The following is a 17,344-nucleotide window of genomic DNA, read 5'->3' as shown; positions in this document are numbered from 1 at the left end:
CAAAAGTACAAATCACAGTTAACACTAACTAAAGTAAATAATGTCTCTCAACAAAAATGTATAGTCGTCTAATATATTAAGTGCACGGCCAAGTGATGGGAAACTGTGTCACATGTGCCTGCTGCAGACCTTGTTCTGCCTTTGATTTTTATGTGTAAAGCCACACTTTTTTTCTTGGCAGGTTCTTGATCCCAGTGCCCTTTCTGACCATTTGATTTCCTATTTCTCCCCCTACCTGAAGCTCACGTTAGTTGCCCTTTATTGAAATATTTCAGTAGTCTTTGAAAAGGTTCAGCAACCTGAGGAATTTTTTAAAATTCTTCTTCAAACATGCTTCCTCCAGTACAAATTTCCAACTCTCTTTCATATTCTAGCAGCTGTGGTCATATGCAACAAGGAATAATAATTATTCTAGAACTATGAAGTGAGAGCAAATGTAATAGGTAAGGAATAATTTTTAGTGATTTTTTTTTTTCCCCAAATATGAGCTTATCTGAGAAGAAAGATTTAGTTTTAGTGAAAGGCAACCCTATAGATTTTAGAAATTAGTCAGTTCAGGGTGTTTCTACACAACCATGCTAACAAAGGGACTTATCTTTCTTTTTATTAAAAGTGTTTTTAGAATACCAGCCAGGTAAGGAGGTATGGAAGTGCTTTAAAACCTGTCTAGTGTAAGACCTACCTGATTCCTACAATTGAGATATTATTCACCAAAGTTATGTTATGTTCACAGGGTTTAAACTTCTTTTTCTCAGTGACTCAGAGCACAGGCTCCTGAGTAAAGAGGCAGGTGCCCTCCTGACCCCCACCCCCTTCACCCTCCACCTCCCCAATAACTCAAGGCCCTTGCAGGTCGGGGTTGGGGGAGCTCCGGGCAGGAAGTGGGCTGTTCTCTTGATGTCCAGCAACTGGAGGGGGAGAAAAAAAGAGAAAGTGGGAACATTTTTTTAGTTAACTAGTAAAGGATTTGTTGATAGAGAGATGCATTGTTAAATTAGTTCCTGTGACCTTTTTTCTTCTCCTTGCTTGGCTAGTCTGTGAGAAGGGAAGGGGTAGAGTTGATTGCACTGCAAATCGAAATGCATAGACGTGGTCCAGAGCCTGGAAAACACCGCTGCAGCTATTTGGATGTAACACCGCAGTTATTAAAATTAATATTTACCTCGGTACCAAACAGAATAAATATCAGCTCCTCCCCCCATGTAAGTACGACTCTCAAGAATTACATGTCGCTTTAGGAACTAGATCATTGCCTAAAATGTAAGTGTCTAACTACTGGTTGAGAAAAATAATAATTTGGGGACCTGCATAAATTTTTTCATAAAGCCTTTTTAATTGACAAAGAAATCCCTTTAAAAGAATATGATAAAAATGACCAACTTTAAGTTAAAAACGAAAAAATACACAACATATTAAAACTTTATATGATGTAAGTCTGTGTTATGTTTCAAAATTAAGAGTAATGCTCTAGAATACAATATTCCATAACTATTTTCTATTGAGAGGCTAAGGGTCTATTGATTTGAGTAGGGCCATTCTCCTAGGATAGAACTGCTAATAGGTAGCTCTGTTTTATGTGAAAATTCTTTGGAAGACTACCTAATAAGTTATTTTTTTTCTATTTATATTTTTATTTTGACTGAACCATAAGTTATTTTTTTTAATAGTTGCATGGTGAGTTTTTTTTAAATATAGAAACTCATAAAAATAACCATTTTTATTTTATAATTTAAATTATTAAAATATTTGTAATAGAAAAGGTTGGGAACTCCCTTGCGGTTCAGTGGTTAGGACTCCGCGTTCTCACTGCTGAGGGCCTGGATTCAACTGCTGGTTGGGGAACTAAGATCCCACATCCCACAAGCCATGAGGCGTGGCCAAAGGAAAAAAAAAAGAAAAGGTCATTGAAAATATTAAGCAGTACCTAAAAAGTAAAAATTAAATACATGAATTCCTTCTAGATTACTAAAATTATATTGTGCTTTTTCAAATTTCACTGGAAAAGAAATATTTTAGAGATAATATTGATTCTATATCCTTTATAAAGAAAAGTTTATCTTCTGTGACCTTGAGTCAAGTTCTGGTAAATTAGAGGAAGCCCGCTTAACTGAAACCCCTCCTTCTCACACTACCTGAGTTCACAACATCCATTCGTGAAGAACACCTCTTCTGTATCACCTGCCCCATCCTTTCTAGAACTTTATAGAATCTTCACTGCTATGATCCTCTTTACCAAGATAAAGTCAAATCTCTAAAGAACCCAATGGAGTTATTTTTCTCACAGTCATCCAAAGGTTGTTTTCTGAAGAGTTTGGATCAGCTGCTTAAAGATAAAAATCTCTGGAGACAAAGAGATTATACAAAGACAGAGAGAGATTCATACTGACTTGAAGAGAATTTTGAAAACTGGTTCTTTGTGTTCTAATGTTTTCTTCACCAAAACAAACAGGAAGTAAAGAAAGCAAAGAGAGAGAAATCCTAGATAATCATAGGAAAGACCTCGTAAGTACTAGCAGAGGCACCTGGAACAAAGTGAACACAGGATGGATGTCCTAAGCGAAAGTTGCTTGAATTTCAGTGGCAAATATGGGTTTTGGGTCATTTGAACCTTGTCTTAAAACCTACTTTCCCAACATTTTATTATGAACATTTTCAATCAGAAAAGTGGAAAGAACTGTACAGTGAACATCTACGCTCCTACCTAGATTCTGCAACGAACATTTACCTACTCTCTTCCTCACCTGTCCGTCCATGTATCCATCTCTACCCTTCAATCCAGGTTAATTTTTTGATGCATTTCCAAGTGAGTTAAAGACCTAAGTATACTTTGCTCCTAAACTGTTCAGCATTTGCATCAATATTTTTATGACTCTTCTTAAAAAATTTTTTTTTATGACTTATTTTTTGAGGTCACATCAACCTATAGCGGAATACACAAATCTACCCAAACCTTGTGCATTCTGTGATTTTTCACACCTGCGTGTGCCTGTGCAACGCAAACCTTTATCAGGTAGAGAATGGAGCCCAACCCCACAAAATTCCCTCCAGTCCCTTCACGGTTAGCCCGCATCCTTTGCAACTGCTCTTCGGTTTTTCCTATAGATGAGCTTTGCTTGTCCTAGAACTTCATGTAAATGAAATTGACATATATACTGCTTTCCTATAGGGCTCCCTCCACTCAGCATGTGAACTTACCATCTTTTTCTTTCTTTTTTTTCTTTCTATTTATTATTTTATTTTTTTTAATTAATTTTTTTTTTTTTTTTGGCCACACCGTGCGGCTTGTGAGATCTCAGTTCCCCAACCAGGGATTGTACCCGGGCCACGGCTGTAAAAGTGCCAAGTCCTAACTACTAGGCCACCATGGAACTCCCCTCCTTCTTTTTTTTTTTTTAATTGAGGTATAGTTGATTTACAATGTTTCAGATGTGAAATGATTCATTTATATATATAGATATATTCTTTTTCAGATTCTTTTCCATTATGGGTTATTCTGTGATACTGAGTAGAGTTCCCTGTGCTATACAGTAGGTCCTGATTGTTTCTCTGTTTTATATACAGTAGTGTGTATCTGTTAATCCCAAATTCCTAATTCATCCCTCTCCCCTCCTTTCCCCTTTGGTAACTGTTAAGTTTGCCATCTCTTTCTGATTTACTTGCAAAGTGAGATGAAGTGATCTGACCTTTCGGTTTCAAGTGGCGGAGCTGATCTGGTGCCTTTTGATTTTCAGGGCTGTTCCCTGCCATTCTCAACCTTGCCAGCAATGCCCACATCAGCACCAACGCGACCTGCGGGGAGAAGGGGCCGGAGACGTACTGCAAGCTGGTGGAGCACGTACCCAGGAGGGCCATGCGCAATGCCCAGTGCCGGCTCTGCGACGGCAGCAGTGCCAACCCCAAAGGCAAGTGGCGCCCCCTTTGGGAGGACCCGTGGAAATGTACACCTTCTCAACCGACTACTGGAGACTTGTGTTAGGGAGCCACAGACCTGCGTTCTCCTCACCTGTTCATTTCCACTGATTTTACAGTTTAGAAGTTAAAAAACTTAAACCAGAAGCTGGGAGCATTGCGTGTTCTTGTTTTCTTTCAACAGAACGCCATCCCATATCAAATGCCATCGATGGCACGAATAACTGGTGGCAGAGTCCTAGCATCCAAAACGGGAGAGAGTACCACTGGGTCACAATCACTCTGGACTTGAGACAGGTGGGTAAGGCCAGAGCCACTGCAGGAGGCCTGTGGGTTGCTGGGTTGTAATCTCATGAGCTTCCGGAAAGTCCACTTGTTTCTTAATACGTTTACATTCTGGTCTCACTGCTTTTCCACCCGGTGAATTTAAGTGAGAAACAGAAGTTGTCCTTGGTACCGTTTCTTGTCACGTTTATCGTGCCCAGGTATCCTTGGGGAGGTGAGTGGAGTGTTTCCACGTGGTCTGATGTTCTTAGAAGCTATGTTGGGACGCTGATCATCCATCCGCCCAGGATGCCACGCCAGGCAGTACCCAGGTGTCCACACACACTGCAGGTGGCATCACAAAACGCATGCATTTCCAGCCTTTTGAGCTTGTTATCTTGCTGTTATCACTATGCAGCTGTTGTAAAAGGGTTCTACGTAGAAAACAAAGCTTGGAAACAAAAGAGGATAGTCTTAAACCTCTGGACACTGCCTCACCCCTGTCACGCCGTCTGCGAGGGCTGTGAGTACCTGGGGTTGTCGATTACTGCTGTGAGCAAGCCTTCAGCACAAGCTGGGAAAGGCAGTGTTTAAATGGCTCAGACCCCACTTGCATCCCCTTGCTTTGCTTTAAGACCACATAAGAGAATGGAGAGAAACATGGTACGGGCTCTGGCTGCTCCAGATATTTCTGGGGAAGGGAAGGAGAAGGAAAGAAATCTGAGTGGAAAGGATGAAAAAGAAAGGTGGCAGCTGTTGTCAAATTTCTGATTTCAGTTCTCCAGAAAAGTGATGGCATACCCTTCTTATTTATGTCCATTCCATTTCTCTTGGGTTAGAACTCATCACTGTCGTGTGAAATATCCTTGAAAGAGACAACTAGTTGAAATGTGCACTGTAGGATGGAAATAGGAATATTGGCGATCTCATGATGAAAAGTCGTAATTCTTTGAATAAGTGATCATTAAAAAATATGTAGGGGGCTTCCCTGGTGGCGCAGTGGTTGAGAGTCCGCCTGCCGAAGCAGGGGTCGCAGGTTCATGCCCCGGTCCGGGAAGATCCCACATGCTGCGGAGCGGCTGGGCCCGTGAGCCATGGCCGCTGGGCCTGCGTGTCCAGAGCCTGTGCTCCGCAACGGGAGAGGCCACAACAGTGAGAGGCCCGCGTATCGCAAAAAAAAAAAAAAAGTAGGATTTTAAGTAGAAAACAAGACAATACTGTGTCTGTTCGTGCACAAGGAACTTTTGAGCTCTAATCATAACAGTAAATGAGGTAGTAAAATGTGAAGTTCAGAAGACATTTTTAAAGTTCAGGTTCATAGTGTCAACGTTTAAGTGAAATAATACTTCTGGGTGTTTCCAGCCACGAATCCTGAATTAATATGTCATGCCTTTGTATTTTCAAATCTGCCTGAAGGAAGAGAGAAAAAAGCCCCTTTTTGCCCTGGTTTTTGTTTTTGTTTCAGTGGTAAGGATGCTTCTGCAGGAAATGTTGGTTTTCTCATCATCTTTTCAATGTATTTTCCTTCTTTAAGGGAAAAACTACAACATTTTCATCATTATAAATGCGATACTACGTGAGTTTGGCCAAATTAACAGCTGGACATTTTACGAATAGACTTCAAATCCATGTTCAACTGTTGTTTATCTTGCAATTTGTCGATTTTGACTTCTCCTAACAGGAGATCTTTTTGCTGTCAGTTGGACTGAATCAGCTTGAGGAATTCGGGGGCCTCACTTTTAGGTCTTTAAGGCATATTCAAACACAAGCATACACACAGAATTATATAGGCTTCTAAGTACTTTCTAGTGTTTTTACATAAGCTTCTAAATTGAGATTATTTAAAATAACAAAATACTCAGAATTTTCTTTACCTTTTACACAACGTGAAGTTTCTACTGTGCTTTCAGTTTAAAAATGCAATATGATTATCGCTGAGCAAACCTTTCTCAGATATTTATTTATTGAGTCTTTTTATTGTGAAAATGTTTGAATATGTAGAAAACAGTATTATTGTGACACACACATACCCACCCCCGAGATTCAGGAATTTTTAAGCAATTTGTCACATTTGTTTCATCTTGGGAACACTTTGCAAGTGAATTGCAGTCATGGTGACATTGGACCAATAAAAGATTTTTTTGTATCTTCAGAAAATAGGACATTTGTTCTGAATAGGCACCAGGCCATTAGCTAACAAAACGAACAGTAATTTCCTAGTAACTATTTCTCCACCCATATCCAGTTGTCCCAGTTTAGCCACCGATGTCTTTTTTAGCTTTTCTTTTTCTTTTTCAAACCAGGATCAGTAAGGAACACTCATTGCATTTGATGCCTGTTATGTGCTTGTTAAATCTCTTCTAATCTGAATTGTCCTCTCTTACGGTTTTAAAAATGATATTCAATTTTTGAATAGATGAGGCCAGTTGTCTTGTAGAATATCCTACATTCTGGATTTGTCTGGTGGTTTCATTGTGATGTTGTTAACATGTTCCTTTATGCCCTCTATTTCTTATGAACTAAACTCAGCTCTAAAGTCTTGATTACTTTCCAGTTAAATATTTTTGGCCAGAACCCACCGTTGGCGATCCTGGCTGCTCTGTTGCATCCAGAGCTGGTTGTCCCATGAGGACTGAGGCTATATTTGGGTCCTGCTTAGGTATTGACAGCTGGATGGCTCCCTTCCGCCTCATCTCATCCTTGTTTCCTGGGCCTCATCGACACTCAGCTCTAGAATGTGGTTATACCTTCTGATGACTTTTCTGTCGTCAAAGCCTGGGTATTTCCCTGTCAGGCCAACAATTCACCAGCTGCTAGTTAATTTCTAGATTATACACCCCATGAGGGCAGGGACCACAGCTGTCTGCTTCCTCCTTTCTCCTTCCTCTTCCCTTTTCCTTCCCTGTTAACGTTTATGGAGGCTTGACTTCACACCCTGACGTCGGCAGAGGTGAGGCAGTGAGTGTGTAATCACACTGTGAATCAGTGCTTTATTTTCACACTCCCCTCCTTTTTTTGGTTCACAGCCTGATTAAAAGATGACCATCAACTAATAACCCATTGACTGCTTTGTTTCACTCCTTTAAAAACGTAAACTCTGGGGGCTTCCCTGGTGACGCAGTGGTTGAGAGTCTGCCTGCCGATGCAGGGGACACGGGTTCGTGCCCCGGTCCGGGAAGATCCCACATGCCGCGGAGCGGCTGGGCCCGTGAGCCATGGCCGCTGAGCCTGCGCGTCCGGAGCCTGTGCTCCGCAACGGGAGAGGCCACAGCAGTGGGAGGTCCGCGTACCGCAAAAAAAAAAAAAGTAAACTCTGAAGTACAGGTTTCTAAAGTAAAATTAGGCAGACCTCAGTATTATCAGGAATCAACAATTTCATGTTGTAAATGTGTTCATGTAACTTAATAAATATGTCAGCCCCTGAGGTTTTATGACCAAATCAGTCAGTTTCGTTCTGTTTTGGCAAATGCCAAAGACATTGATACCATTCTTCATTCTCTAGTTGATGACAGCTGTAGAAATTATGACATTTTAGCCTCTGTATATAATGTTTGGTTACCTGAAAGATAAACTAAAGAAAAGATAAAAAGTGGTGTTATCAGAAAGTCCATAAATCTTGTGTGGTTTGCAATAAGATTTAACTACGGAGTGTTTGCTTTAGTAACACATTACAAGAGGAACGCTTAGATTTATTTCTTTACTTCTTTAAAGTAATGCCTGCTATTCATTTCTTGCATCGATTCACCATATTTTAGAATTTACGCTGATATCTAGCAATGTCTTACTTAAAAAGAAAACAATCTGTGGGAATTGAATGAGTGTGGTAGTTTTAAGAAAAAAAATAAAACTGACGAGTCACTTTAACAAATGTAAAACTAACATATACATGGGTGGCGTCCAGTCATAAACTGTTGCTCACTGTCCAATGACCTAGCATGATACCATGGACATGAGCCCAGGATCTCTTGTGATAACTTAAAATTTTAAAGAAATCATTCTGAGAGAGTGAGCATACCCATTCGATAGATCTTGAATTTTGTGATTGTCAGCATTATTTTAGTTGTTAATTATATTAAACTGTATATATGCTATTAAATATATTAAAATGTATTCCTATGGTAGAGTTTCTCAACTTAAGAACTCAAGGATTTCCAGTTTGAGATACTCTAAGTTAAGACACTGGGCAGATAAAAAGATGTTCAACATCTTTCATCATTAGAGAAAAGAAAATCCACAATGAGATACCACTTTTCACCCAATTAACATGGCTATTATCAGAAAACAGAAAATAAAGGTTGGTGAGGGTGTGGAGAGATTGGAACCCTTGTGCATTGCTGGTTGGGAACGTAAAATGGTGCAACACTATGGAAAACAGTGTGGTGGCTTCTCAAAAAGTTAAACAGGATTTCCATATGATCCAGCAGTTCCACTTCTAGCTATATCCCCAAAGGAATTGAAAGCAGGAATTCAAAATGATATTTGCACACCCATGTGTTATGGCAGCCGATTCACAGTAGCTGAAAGGTGGAAGGAACCAAGTGTCCATCGACAGTGAATCGATAAACAAAATGTGGTCTATACATAGCATGGAGTATTTTGCCTTAAAAAGGAAGCAAATTGTGATATATGAACAACGTGGATGAACCTTGAAAGTGTGTTAAGTGAAATGAGCCAGACACAAAAGGACAAACACTGTATGATTCCACTTACATGCAGTCCCTAGAACAGTCATGTCTATGGAGGCAGAAAGCACCAGATGCTGAGCAGAGGGGGATGGGGAGTGAGCGGTAATGGGTGCAGAGTTTCAGTTTGGGAAGATGATGAGGTTCTGGAAACGGATGGTGGTGATGGTTGCACAGCTATGTGAGTGCACCTAATGCCACTGAATTGTGCACTTAAAATGGCTGGAATGGTCATTTTAATGTTATATATATTTTACCACAATTAAAAAATGTTAAAATACTGTGAAATACATGCTGTTTTCTATCAGCCAGGGTCCAATCAGGAAAACAGAAACCACAGCAGTTATTTAAAAGGACAGGTCTAGTAGGAGGAACTGGTTAATGGGTGTGAGAGAACTGGGAAAGAGAGTCCCTAGCTAACTGAGAGTTAACCACTGAGGAGGAACTAAGGGAGGCGATTGGGGTTACTCACAGCTGGAGGCTTGCAGGAGAGTACCCCACCTCTGAGCTGGGGTGAGGAGGCTTATGTGGGGAGTTCTGGAAAGCCAAAGACTGGGGCCAACTGCTGCTGGGCGAAAGACATTGACCGGAACAGCAAGTAGACAGAGGGGGAAATATCTTCCCTCCCTCCTCCAGCCTCCCTGCCTCCAGCCTCCCAGTCTCCCTCCTCCAGCCTCCCTCCTCTGGCCTCCCTGCCTCCCTCCTCTGGCCTCCCTGCCTCCCACTAGTGCCTTCAAACCCTGAGAAGCAGAGTACAGCAGGTGGATTTGCAGTCACTTTGCAACCGGCAGTAATACTGTCATCTCAGTAGGTGATCACTGTGCCAGGGCAGTGACATGAACACAGATCGGCAGCCTTGAAATCCTGGGTCAGAATTTTGTTATACAGTGGTCAGCCAGATTCTGAATATGCTTTTATAAGTTTTTAGATTAACTTCGGAATGAAAATGCAAAATTGATAATCCTCATGGCGAAATCATGGACTGCCTTCTAATACGTGGACAGACTAGGCGTCCTGGGATCTCAGCTGAGAGGCTGCCGTAGGTGACACTGTGACTTTAAGGACAGTGGTGGGGGAAGTGGAAGCAGTTCTATTTATTTCTGTATGTATTTATTTATTATTCCTCTTTGATCGTGTGGCATCGTGGCAGAGATGCGTCAAGGGTGGTTGGGTGCTATGCTTTCGGACAGCTTACAAAGTAAAATGCAACACTACTCTATATAAAATGGATCAGCAACAGAGACCTACTGTATAGCACAGGAAACTATATTCAAGGTCTTATAATAACTTAATGGAAAAGAATCTGAAAAAGAATAAACATATGAAACTGAACCACGTTGCTCTATACCTGAAACTGATACAACATTGTAAATCAACTGTACTTCAATTTAAAAAAAAAAATGAAGGAGGGTTCCTGGTTGAGCACCTGACAAATTCCTTATAAAAAATATGTTTCCTTTCCCCTGTCACACTGGTAGTCCACAAATGACTTAGGAGTCCTAAAAATCTTCAGGTATCACATGGGAAACATTAAGCAAGATACAATCTAATTAGAGTTAGCTAATAAGGTTAGCTAAGAAGTACAGTTATGCAGATTTCCAGAAAATAAGCTCATAAGTCAATAATTCTTATTTTTTTCTTAATTAGGGAAGTAATACAGGCTCACTGTAGAAAAACTGGAAGGTACAGATAAGTGTAAAGAGACAGAAAAACCTGTCATCCCTTTACTCTGACACGACCACCAATAACATCAGTGTACTTGCTTTTAGACTTTTGCATGCATGTCTATGTATTTAAATTAACAGTGCAGTCATAGGGCTGCCGTTTATTCCATACTCCTGCAGGCCAGGCTTTCTGTGGAACCCTCGTAATCACACTATGAGTTTGGTTCTGCATTATCTCCTTTAGACAGATGGCAGAACTGAGCCTTAGTTGAAGTAATTCAAGGGTAGAACTCATCCCTGTCTGCATTCTTGGACGATATCATCCTTCCGGCTGAGGTTTGTGACAAATACGTTTGTGTCCTGATGTTTTATTTAACTTTATAGCATGATCATTTCCCAATATAACTAAAATCATTATTAATAATTTTAAAGCTGCGTTAACATCCTACTCTGTGGCTTACCCATGATTTGCATAATAGCTCCCACGCATGACATGTTGGTTGCTTTTCTGTTATGGGTAATAACTTGAGGTTTCAGTGAAAAAGGATTGCATGCCAGTGAAGGAGTGCAGTGCATACAAATCATTTTCAAGGCGCATATGGCAAGTTTCTGTTTAGTTTTGAGTATCCCTTTCAAAAGAAATGTTCATTGCCTGTTGTGTATAGGAATCTATACATATATTCATATATATCGTGTATATGTATAGGAATCTATATATAATATATAGAATTTAGTATTATAGAATTTAGAATAATATAGAATTTAGCAATATAGTATATAGAATATATACAGTATATTATCTATGTAGCATATAGAATCTACAAATGTATATGAACACTCAACCTATATATTGTATATTCATATGCTATGCATATGTGTGTCTATATACATATATATGGGTATCTATATAGGTATAGGTTATAGACTCTACAGCATTTTTTTCTCATCCATGTTACTTCATCTCCAACAATCCTGGAGAGGAGATGGCCCCCTCTTTGCAGGTGAAGAAGTGGCAGTGCAGAGTGGTCCACTGGCTTGCCCAGTGTCACATGGCTGTACCTGCTGCAACTGGGGCTGGACACAGCGACTTCTGGTTCCTTCCACACCACCCACACAGTCCCACCTCATTTGTTCCCGGTCTCCCATCATTGTTTCTCTTTCTAATACGATTTCCTGGGGAGGCTGGCAGGAGTTCTGACAATTTCCTTCTGATTTGGGAGTGTCTGGGTTCTTCCTAAACCCCTGTTTTCTTTGTCACTCAATGGGGTCCTCTCCCCTGGGAATGGGGCAGAGTATCAACGCTTCTCTTATGGTAAATCTGGGTGCTGTCTAACATGTGATTTTTGGCCAAGAAGCAGGAAAATGAATCAGTGTTTAGTAATCTCCTTTCAAAATGTTTAAACCTGGGCAAAATGTTCGCTGGGAGTGGTCAGATTTGTGAGTAAAAATGTGTAATGTCCCTTTAGAAGACAAAGTGTGTTTCGTAAAAAAGGAAACGTTTCCTATGGCATTGAAAATAAAGGCTGCTTTTTTGAAGCAGTGCTCTATACTCTGTGTAGGTTTAATTAGGAAGTAACACTTTGTTGTGGGCACATAATCACAGAAGGGCCTTTGTTTTATGCAAACCTTTAGACAAGAGCTGTTTGTTCGCTGGGTTTTATAAAACCTCATTAATCTGGACGTCTGCTGTTGTTTTTTTTCCCCCCAAAATTTCTGAAAAATTGGCCAGAGCTGGATTGAGGTTTATTATTGTATCGTCCATATGTAAAGTGTTTGCTAAGCACATTGGCACGGTAACTAAAAAAAGAACAGGCAAATTTCACATTCTTAAGGCAGAAAATCTTGAAAGACTTTTAGAACAAGAGTTGCATGTAAATTGGAGCTTCTCATTACAAATGAGTCTTGGGTGTTTGTTAAAAGAGTTCAGGCAGAAATTGTCCCTGGAAACCCTGGTAGAAATGACCATGACTGTGTACTTGTATTAATTCAAAATGATTTTATTTCAATTTTATATTACTTCATACTGGGCTCAACCAGTATTTCAAATTTTTCTTGAATTTGTTTGGCAAAATGAATAGATTGGAAGAAATCAAGCCCTTCATTACTATTTGGAAGTAAGCCACACGAAATTCTTCTCCTTCATTTTTATCTTTTCCGTCCTATTCTCCATGAAGCTGCTTGTCTCAGAGATATGTCTGTCTTTTGTTTTCACATTTTTGTTATCTCATTTTGTTTTCTCCTACACAGCCGCTTTTCCAATTATCTACTGCTTTGTAAGAGACCACTGCCAAACTTTATGGCTTAAAGCAACATTCATCTTATATCTTTCTGGGTTTGTTTCTGGGGGTCAAGGTTTCAGGAAGGGCTTGACTGTGAGTGGTTGTATCTCAGGCTGCAGTCCTTGGGATGGAGTTGCTGGGGGAGGGGGTGCTGGGGCAGCTGAGGGCTGGCCAAGGCTCTCCCTTCATGTGGTCTCTGGGCTTGTCTGTGTGGACTCTCCTTGTGGGCTAGGGGCTTCCTCACAGCATGGCAGCCCTAAGGCAGCATTGCGAATAGGGCAGTTCAGGGCTCCAGCACAGGTGTTCCAGAGAAAGAGGCAGAAGTTGCATCCCTTTAAGACCTGGCCTCAGTGTCACACAGCATCTTCCTCTGTGCTCTTTGGACCTTCCAGTCTCTGAAGTGGGCAAAGATTCAAGTGGAGAAAACATGAGGCAACCCCACCCTGCCACAGGACGTGGGGTAAAGACTTTGAGACACATCTGAACCCCCCACTGCCTCCTCACACTTCTGAAAAGAAGCTTCTCTCTGCTGGTCTCCCATAGCTTACCTTTTAGGGGCTATACCTTTATCTTCAGGTGATGTAAAGAGCTATAGGACCAAGTGGCAATACAGATATTGTACCTTAAATTGTTCAATGTTAGTGACTAGTGAGCTGAATACATGAAAATAATTGAGGCCATATGTGGAGCTTCCTTTCCTGGCAAGATTTATTTTTAAGCTTTATCCTTTGTCTGTCATGAACGGTGGTCTGCCAAACAGTCAAGCATAACCATTTTTCCAGTTAGCACAACTTAGTTTACCAAACCTTCCCCCTTTTTTCTTTTCTGTTTTGAATGGCAGAGTGTTGGCCATACTGTTACAGTGTTGCTTGCTCTGCAGGGCTTCTTAGATCAGCCTTGGGAGGGTTCTGGGAAATGAGCGAAGAGAGTTTTGCAGGACTCTGTCAAAATATACTTTTCATATCTCCAACTGTTTTGGCTTCAAAATAAAGCTTTTTGTATATTTATGGAAAGAAAGGGAGGTCTGTTCTGGAATTATTTCTTCCTGTTATAGTAAAGCTAAAAAAAAAAAGATGTTTTAGTTTCTGAAAAAATTTTTCTTTGAAAAATACGTTTTGGAATCCATTCTAGTGTTTGCTTTTTTTTTTTTCTTTCTGCTTTTTACTTAGCAGTGTATTCAAATTGGAACATCTAACATCTTGATCTTTAAAAAGAAAGCTGTAACAAAGTAAAAAAACAAAGTAGCTCCTGAATACCTCTGCTATACCTCAGAATAACTCATGTGCTTCTTATGTCTTCAGTGGAACTTTTCTCTATATAGAACTTCCTTTATTATGATACAGAAGCAGAAATTTTTTAACATAAGAAAAGAATTGTTAAAAAAACTCCCTTGTGATCCTAACACCCAGGAATTATCTTCTGATCCGTTCCAGCATATCTGAGCGCATTGTCTATATTTAATAATTCGTAACGTCTGCTTATTGATGGCAGGGGTCTCAGGATTCCTTCATGAACAAGACAGTAGCGACATCCAGGGAAAGTATTCAACAAACAGTAGGTTCCATATAAATGTTGGTATCATCACTGTACTTCAGTTGTTGCTTAAGGCTGACTGTGGTCCTCAGGGGCTTCTGGGCTAGCTGGGGAAAGAGGCAGGTAAGCCGATCACTTCTGCTGGCTGATATGGGGGTCAGGGGAGCTGAGCAGGTATGGGGCACATATAGGAAGGGCAGCTCAGAGCATCAGAGAAACGACCCGAATGTAGGACCAGGTGGAGGAAAGGTACCTGGGAGAGAGCATCATAGAAAAGGCCTGTTTGTGGAGCCAAAATAGTTCATCCAGTGTGATCATAACAGTTGTCTTTCATTTTTTCTTTCTATTGAGATACAATTTACATGCAGTGATGTGCACACATCTTAAGGGTATAGTTGGGTGCACTTTGACAAATACAGTCACATGTATAAGCCTCACCGCCATCAAGATGTAGAGCATTTCCATCACCCAGAATGTTCCCCTGTGTCCATCCCGTTCCGTTCACCAGCTCCCCTCCCCGACACCTGCTGGCCAGAGGAACCACTGTTCTGAATATTTTTTCACTTAGATTGGCTTTGCCTGTTATATAGCGTCATATAAATGCAATCACATGACCTGTCTTTCTTGTGTCTGTCTTCTTTCTCTTGGCATTATGTCTGCGAGATTCCCCCATTGTTGCTTTTAGTGGTTCGTTCCTTTATTTCTGAGCAATATTTCACTCCGTGAATATACCACACTTTGTTTATCCATCCTCTTGTTAGGGTGTTTGGGTTATTATAATTTCTTCTGTCAGTGCCTATTTTATTTTATTCTGTTTTATTCATCTATTTAGATATAATTGAATATAACGTTGTGTAGGTTTGAGGTACAAAACACGTTGGTTTGATAGGTTTATATATTGCAATATGATTACTACAGCAGTGTTAGCTAACACCTTTATCACATCACATAATTATCATTTCTTCCTCTGTATTGAAAATAATTCCAACTCTGACGTTTATAATCCAGTATTGTTGACTATGATCACGATATTGTGCATTAGCTCTCCAGAACTTTTTAGTCTACTAGTTGCTACAGTTTTGTCTATTGTAAATAAAGCTGCAGTGAACATTCTATAAAAGTCTTTCTGGACATATGTTTTTATTTCTTAAGGAGTGAAATTGCTTGGCCAATGGACGTGTGCACATTTAACTTCGTAAGACATTGACACACCAGCCTAGAAAGTGGCTTCAGTAGAAAACCCTTTGTCCAGTTTCTAGTTGTTTATTGCCAGAGGGCCAGGCAGTACCCATTTCTTCTTCATGGCTGGCATCTGAATTTTAACAATTTTTAATGGCAGAATAATGTCATCATCTGGGTATACAGAGATTTGTTTAACCTGCTCACACTGTTGAACATTTAAGGTGATTGTAATTTTATAAATTACACTGCAACAAATATCTGAATAGTTTTGCGGCTGCAGTGCTGATTATGTTTTAGCGTAGATTCCAGGAAATGGGATTTCTGGGTCAAAGAGCTTAAACAGGATCGCGAGAGGCCGCCTCGGGGGCGTAAGGCCCTGGCCGCAATGTGGGCTGGGTGCCAGCCCCGCGCGCGCAGGAGGGTCGCCCCGCAGGAAGCAGGACATCGGGTTATTCTACATGAGTGGAGGAGGTAGTTGTTGCAAGTAGAAGAGACACAGCGTTTTTTTTAGGATGTCTGAAGATGAAGAAAAAGTGAAATTACGCCGTCTTGAACCAGCTCTTCAGAAATTTACTAAGATGGTAATCCCAACAGACCTGGAGAGGTTAAGAAAGCACCAGCTAAATATTGAGAAGTATCAGAGGCGCAGAATCTGGGACAAGTTGCATGAAGAGCACATCAATGCAGGACGTACAGTTGCATTGACACACCAGCCTAGACGTACAGTTGCTGAAGCAACTCCACTCCAGTATCCGAGAAATGGAGAAGCTTTGTTTGAAAGTCCAAGGGGATGACCTAGGACTTCTGAAAAGAATGATAGATCCTGTTAAAGAAGAAGCATCAGCAGCCACAGCAGAATTTCTTCAACTCCATCTAGAATCCGTAGAAGAACGTAAGAAACAATTTAATGATGAAGGAACCTTATTACAGCCTTCTCTGACCAGATCCATGGCTGTTGGTGGAACATTTCATGCTACTGAAGATGAAGCTAATCCTCAGAACATGACTCAGATATATGTGTTGCCTGAAATTCCTCGAGATCAAAATGCTGCAGAATCATGGGAAACCTTAGAAGCGAACTTAATTGAACTCAGCCAACTGGTCACTGATTTCTCTCTCCTAGTGAATTCTCAGCAGGAGAAGATTGACAGCGTCGAAGACCATATCAACAGTGCTGCTGTGAGTGTTGACGAGGGAACCAAAAACTTGGGGAAGGCTGCAAAATACAAGCTGGCAGCTCTGCCTGTGGCAGGTGCTCTCATCGGAGGAATGGTGGGGGCCCGACTGGCCTCCTTGCAGGCTTCAGAGTGGCAGGAATTGCAGCTGCGCTTGGTGGTGGGGTGGTGGGCTTCACAGGTGGAAAATTGTTACAAAGAAAGAAACAGGAAGTGATGCAGAAGCTCACTTCCAGCTGTCCAGATCTTCCCAGCCAAACTGACAAAAAATGCAGTTAAAAACCAAACTTCAGTATTATTGGTGCCAACATGTCTATCCTTTGCTGCTGTTGGACACTCATCAGCTTTTGGAACATGAACATGGTTATATCAAAATAGTGGCCGTCGATGCTCAAGTGGGATCGAACTGTGATAAGTGCATATATTTTGTTGTTTGCTGGGGTGTTAACGGGGATGTTAGATAGTGAGAAGCCTGGACTGAGGGTGTACAGTGTTTGTCACGTAAAGTTTAAGGACTGCCAGGGAGCAGACTTTTTACCTGGAAATGTGAAAACCCAACCCATAACTTTGATAAGGACTTGTGACGTGTGAACATGTTGGGTTACGGAAGGGCAGTTTTCAGAATAGTTTCTTCCATAACTCTGACATGGAGACTC

General features: G+C 40.8%; 2 protein-coding genes across 2 annotated transcripts in view; both read left to right on the top strand.

The window, feature by feature from the left end:
- Positions 1–17,344, top strand: part of LAMA1 (laminin subunit alpha 1) — a 148,937-nt gene that overhangs the window by 9,579 nt on the left and 122,014 nt on the right. The window contains exons 3-4 of the mRNA XM_065889473.1: positions 3,732–3,902; positions 4,094–4,206. Of these exons, the coding sequence (XP_065745545.1) occupies positions 3,732–3,902; positions 4,094–4,206 (284 nt within the window). The remainder of the gene's footprint in view (positions 1–3,731; positions 3,903–4,093; positions 4,207–17,344) is intronic.
- On the top strand, positions 16,026–16,967 carry LOC136133198 (syntaxin-17-like). The gene is given in 3 exon segments (XM_065890433.1): positions 16,026–16,208; positions 16,240–16,783; positions 16,786–16,967. Coding segments are annotated over 3 exon segments (909 nt in total).

The sequence above is a fragment of the Phocoena phocoena genome, chromosome 13 (genome assembly GCF_963924675.1).
Source record: "Phocoena phocoena chromosome 13, mPhoPho1.1, whole genome shotgun sequence".
NCBI lineage: Eukaryota > Metazoa > Chordata > Mammalia > Artiodactyla > Phocoenidae > Phocoena > Phocoena phocoena.
This window is presented reverse-complemented; position numbering and strand designations above follow the sequence as displayed.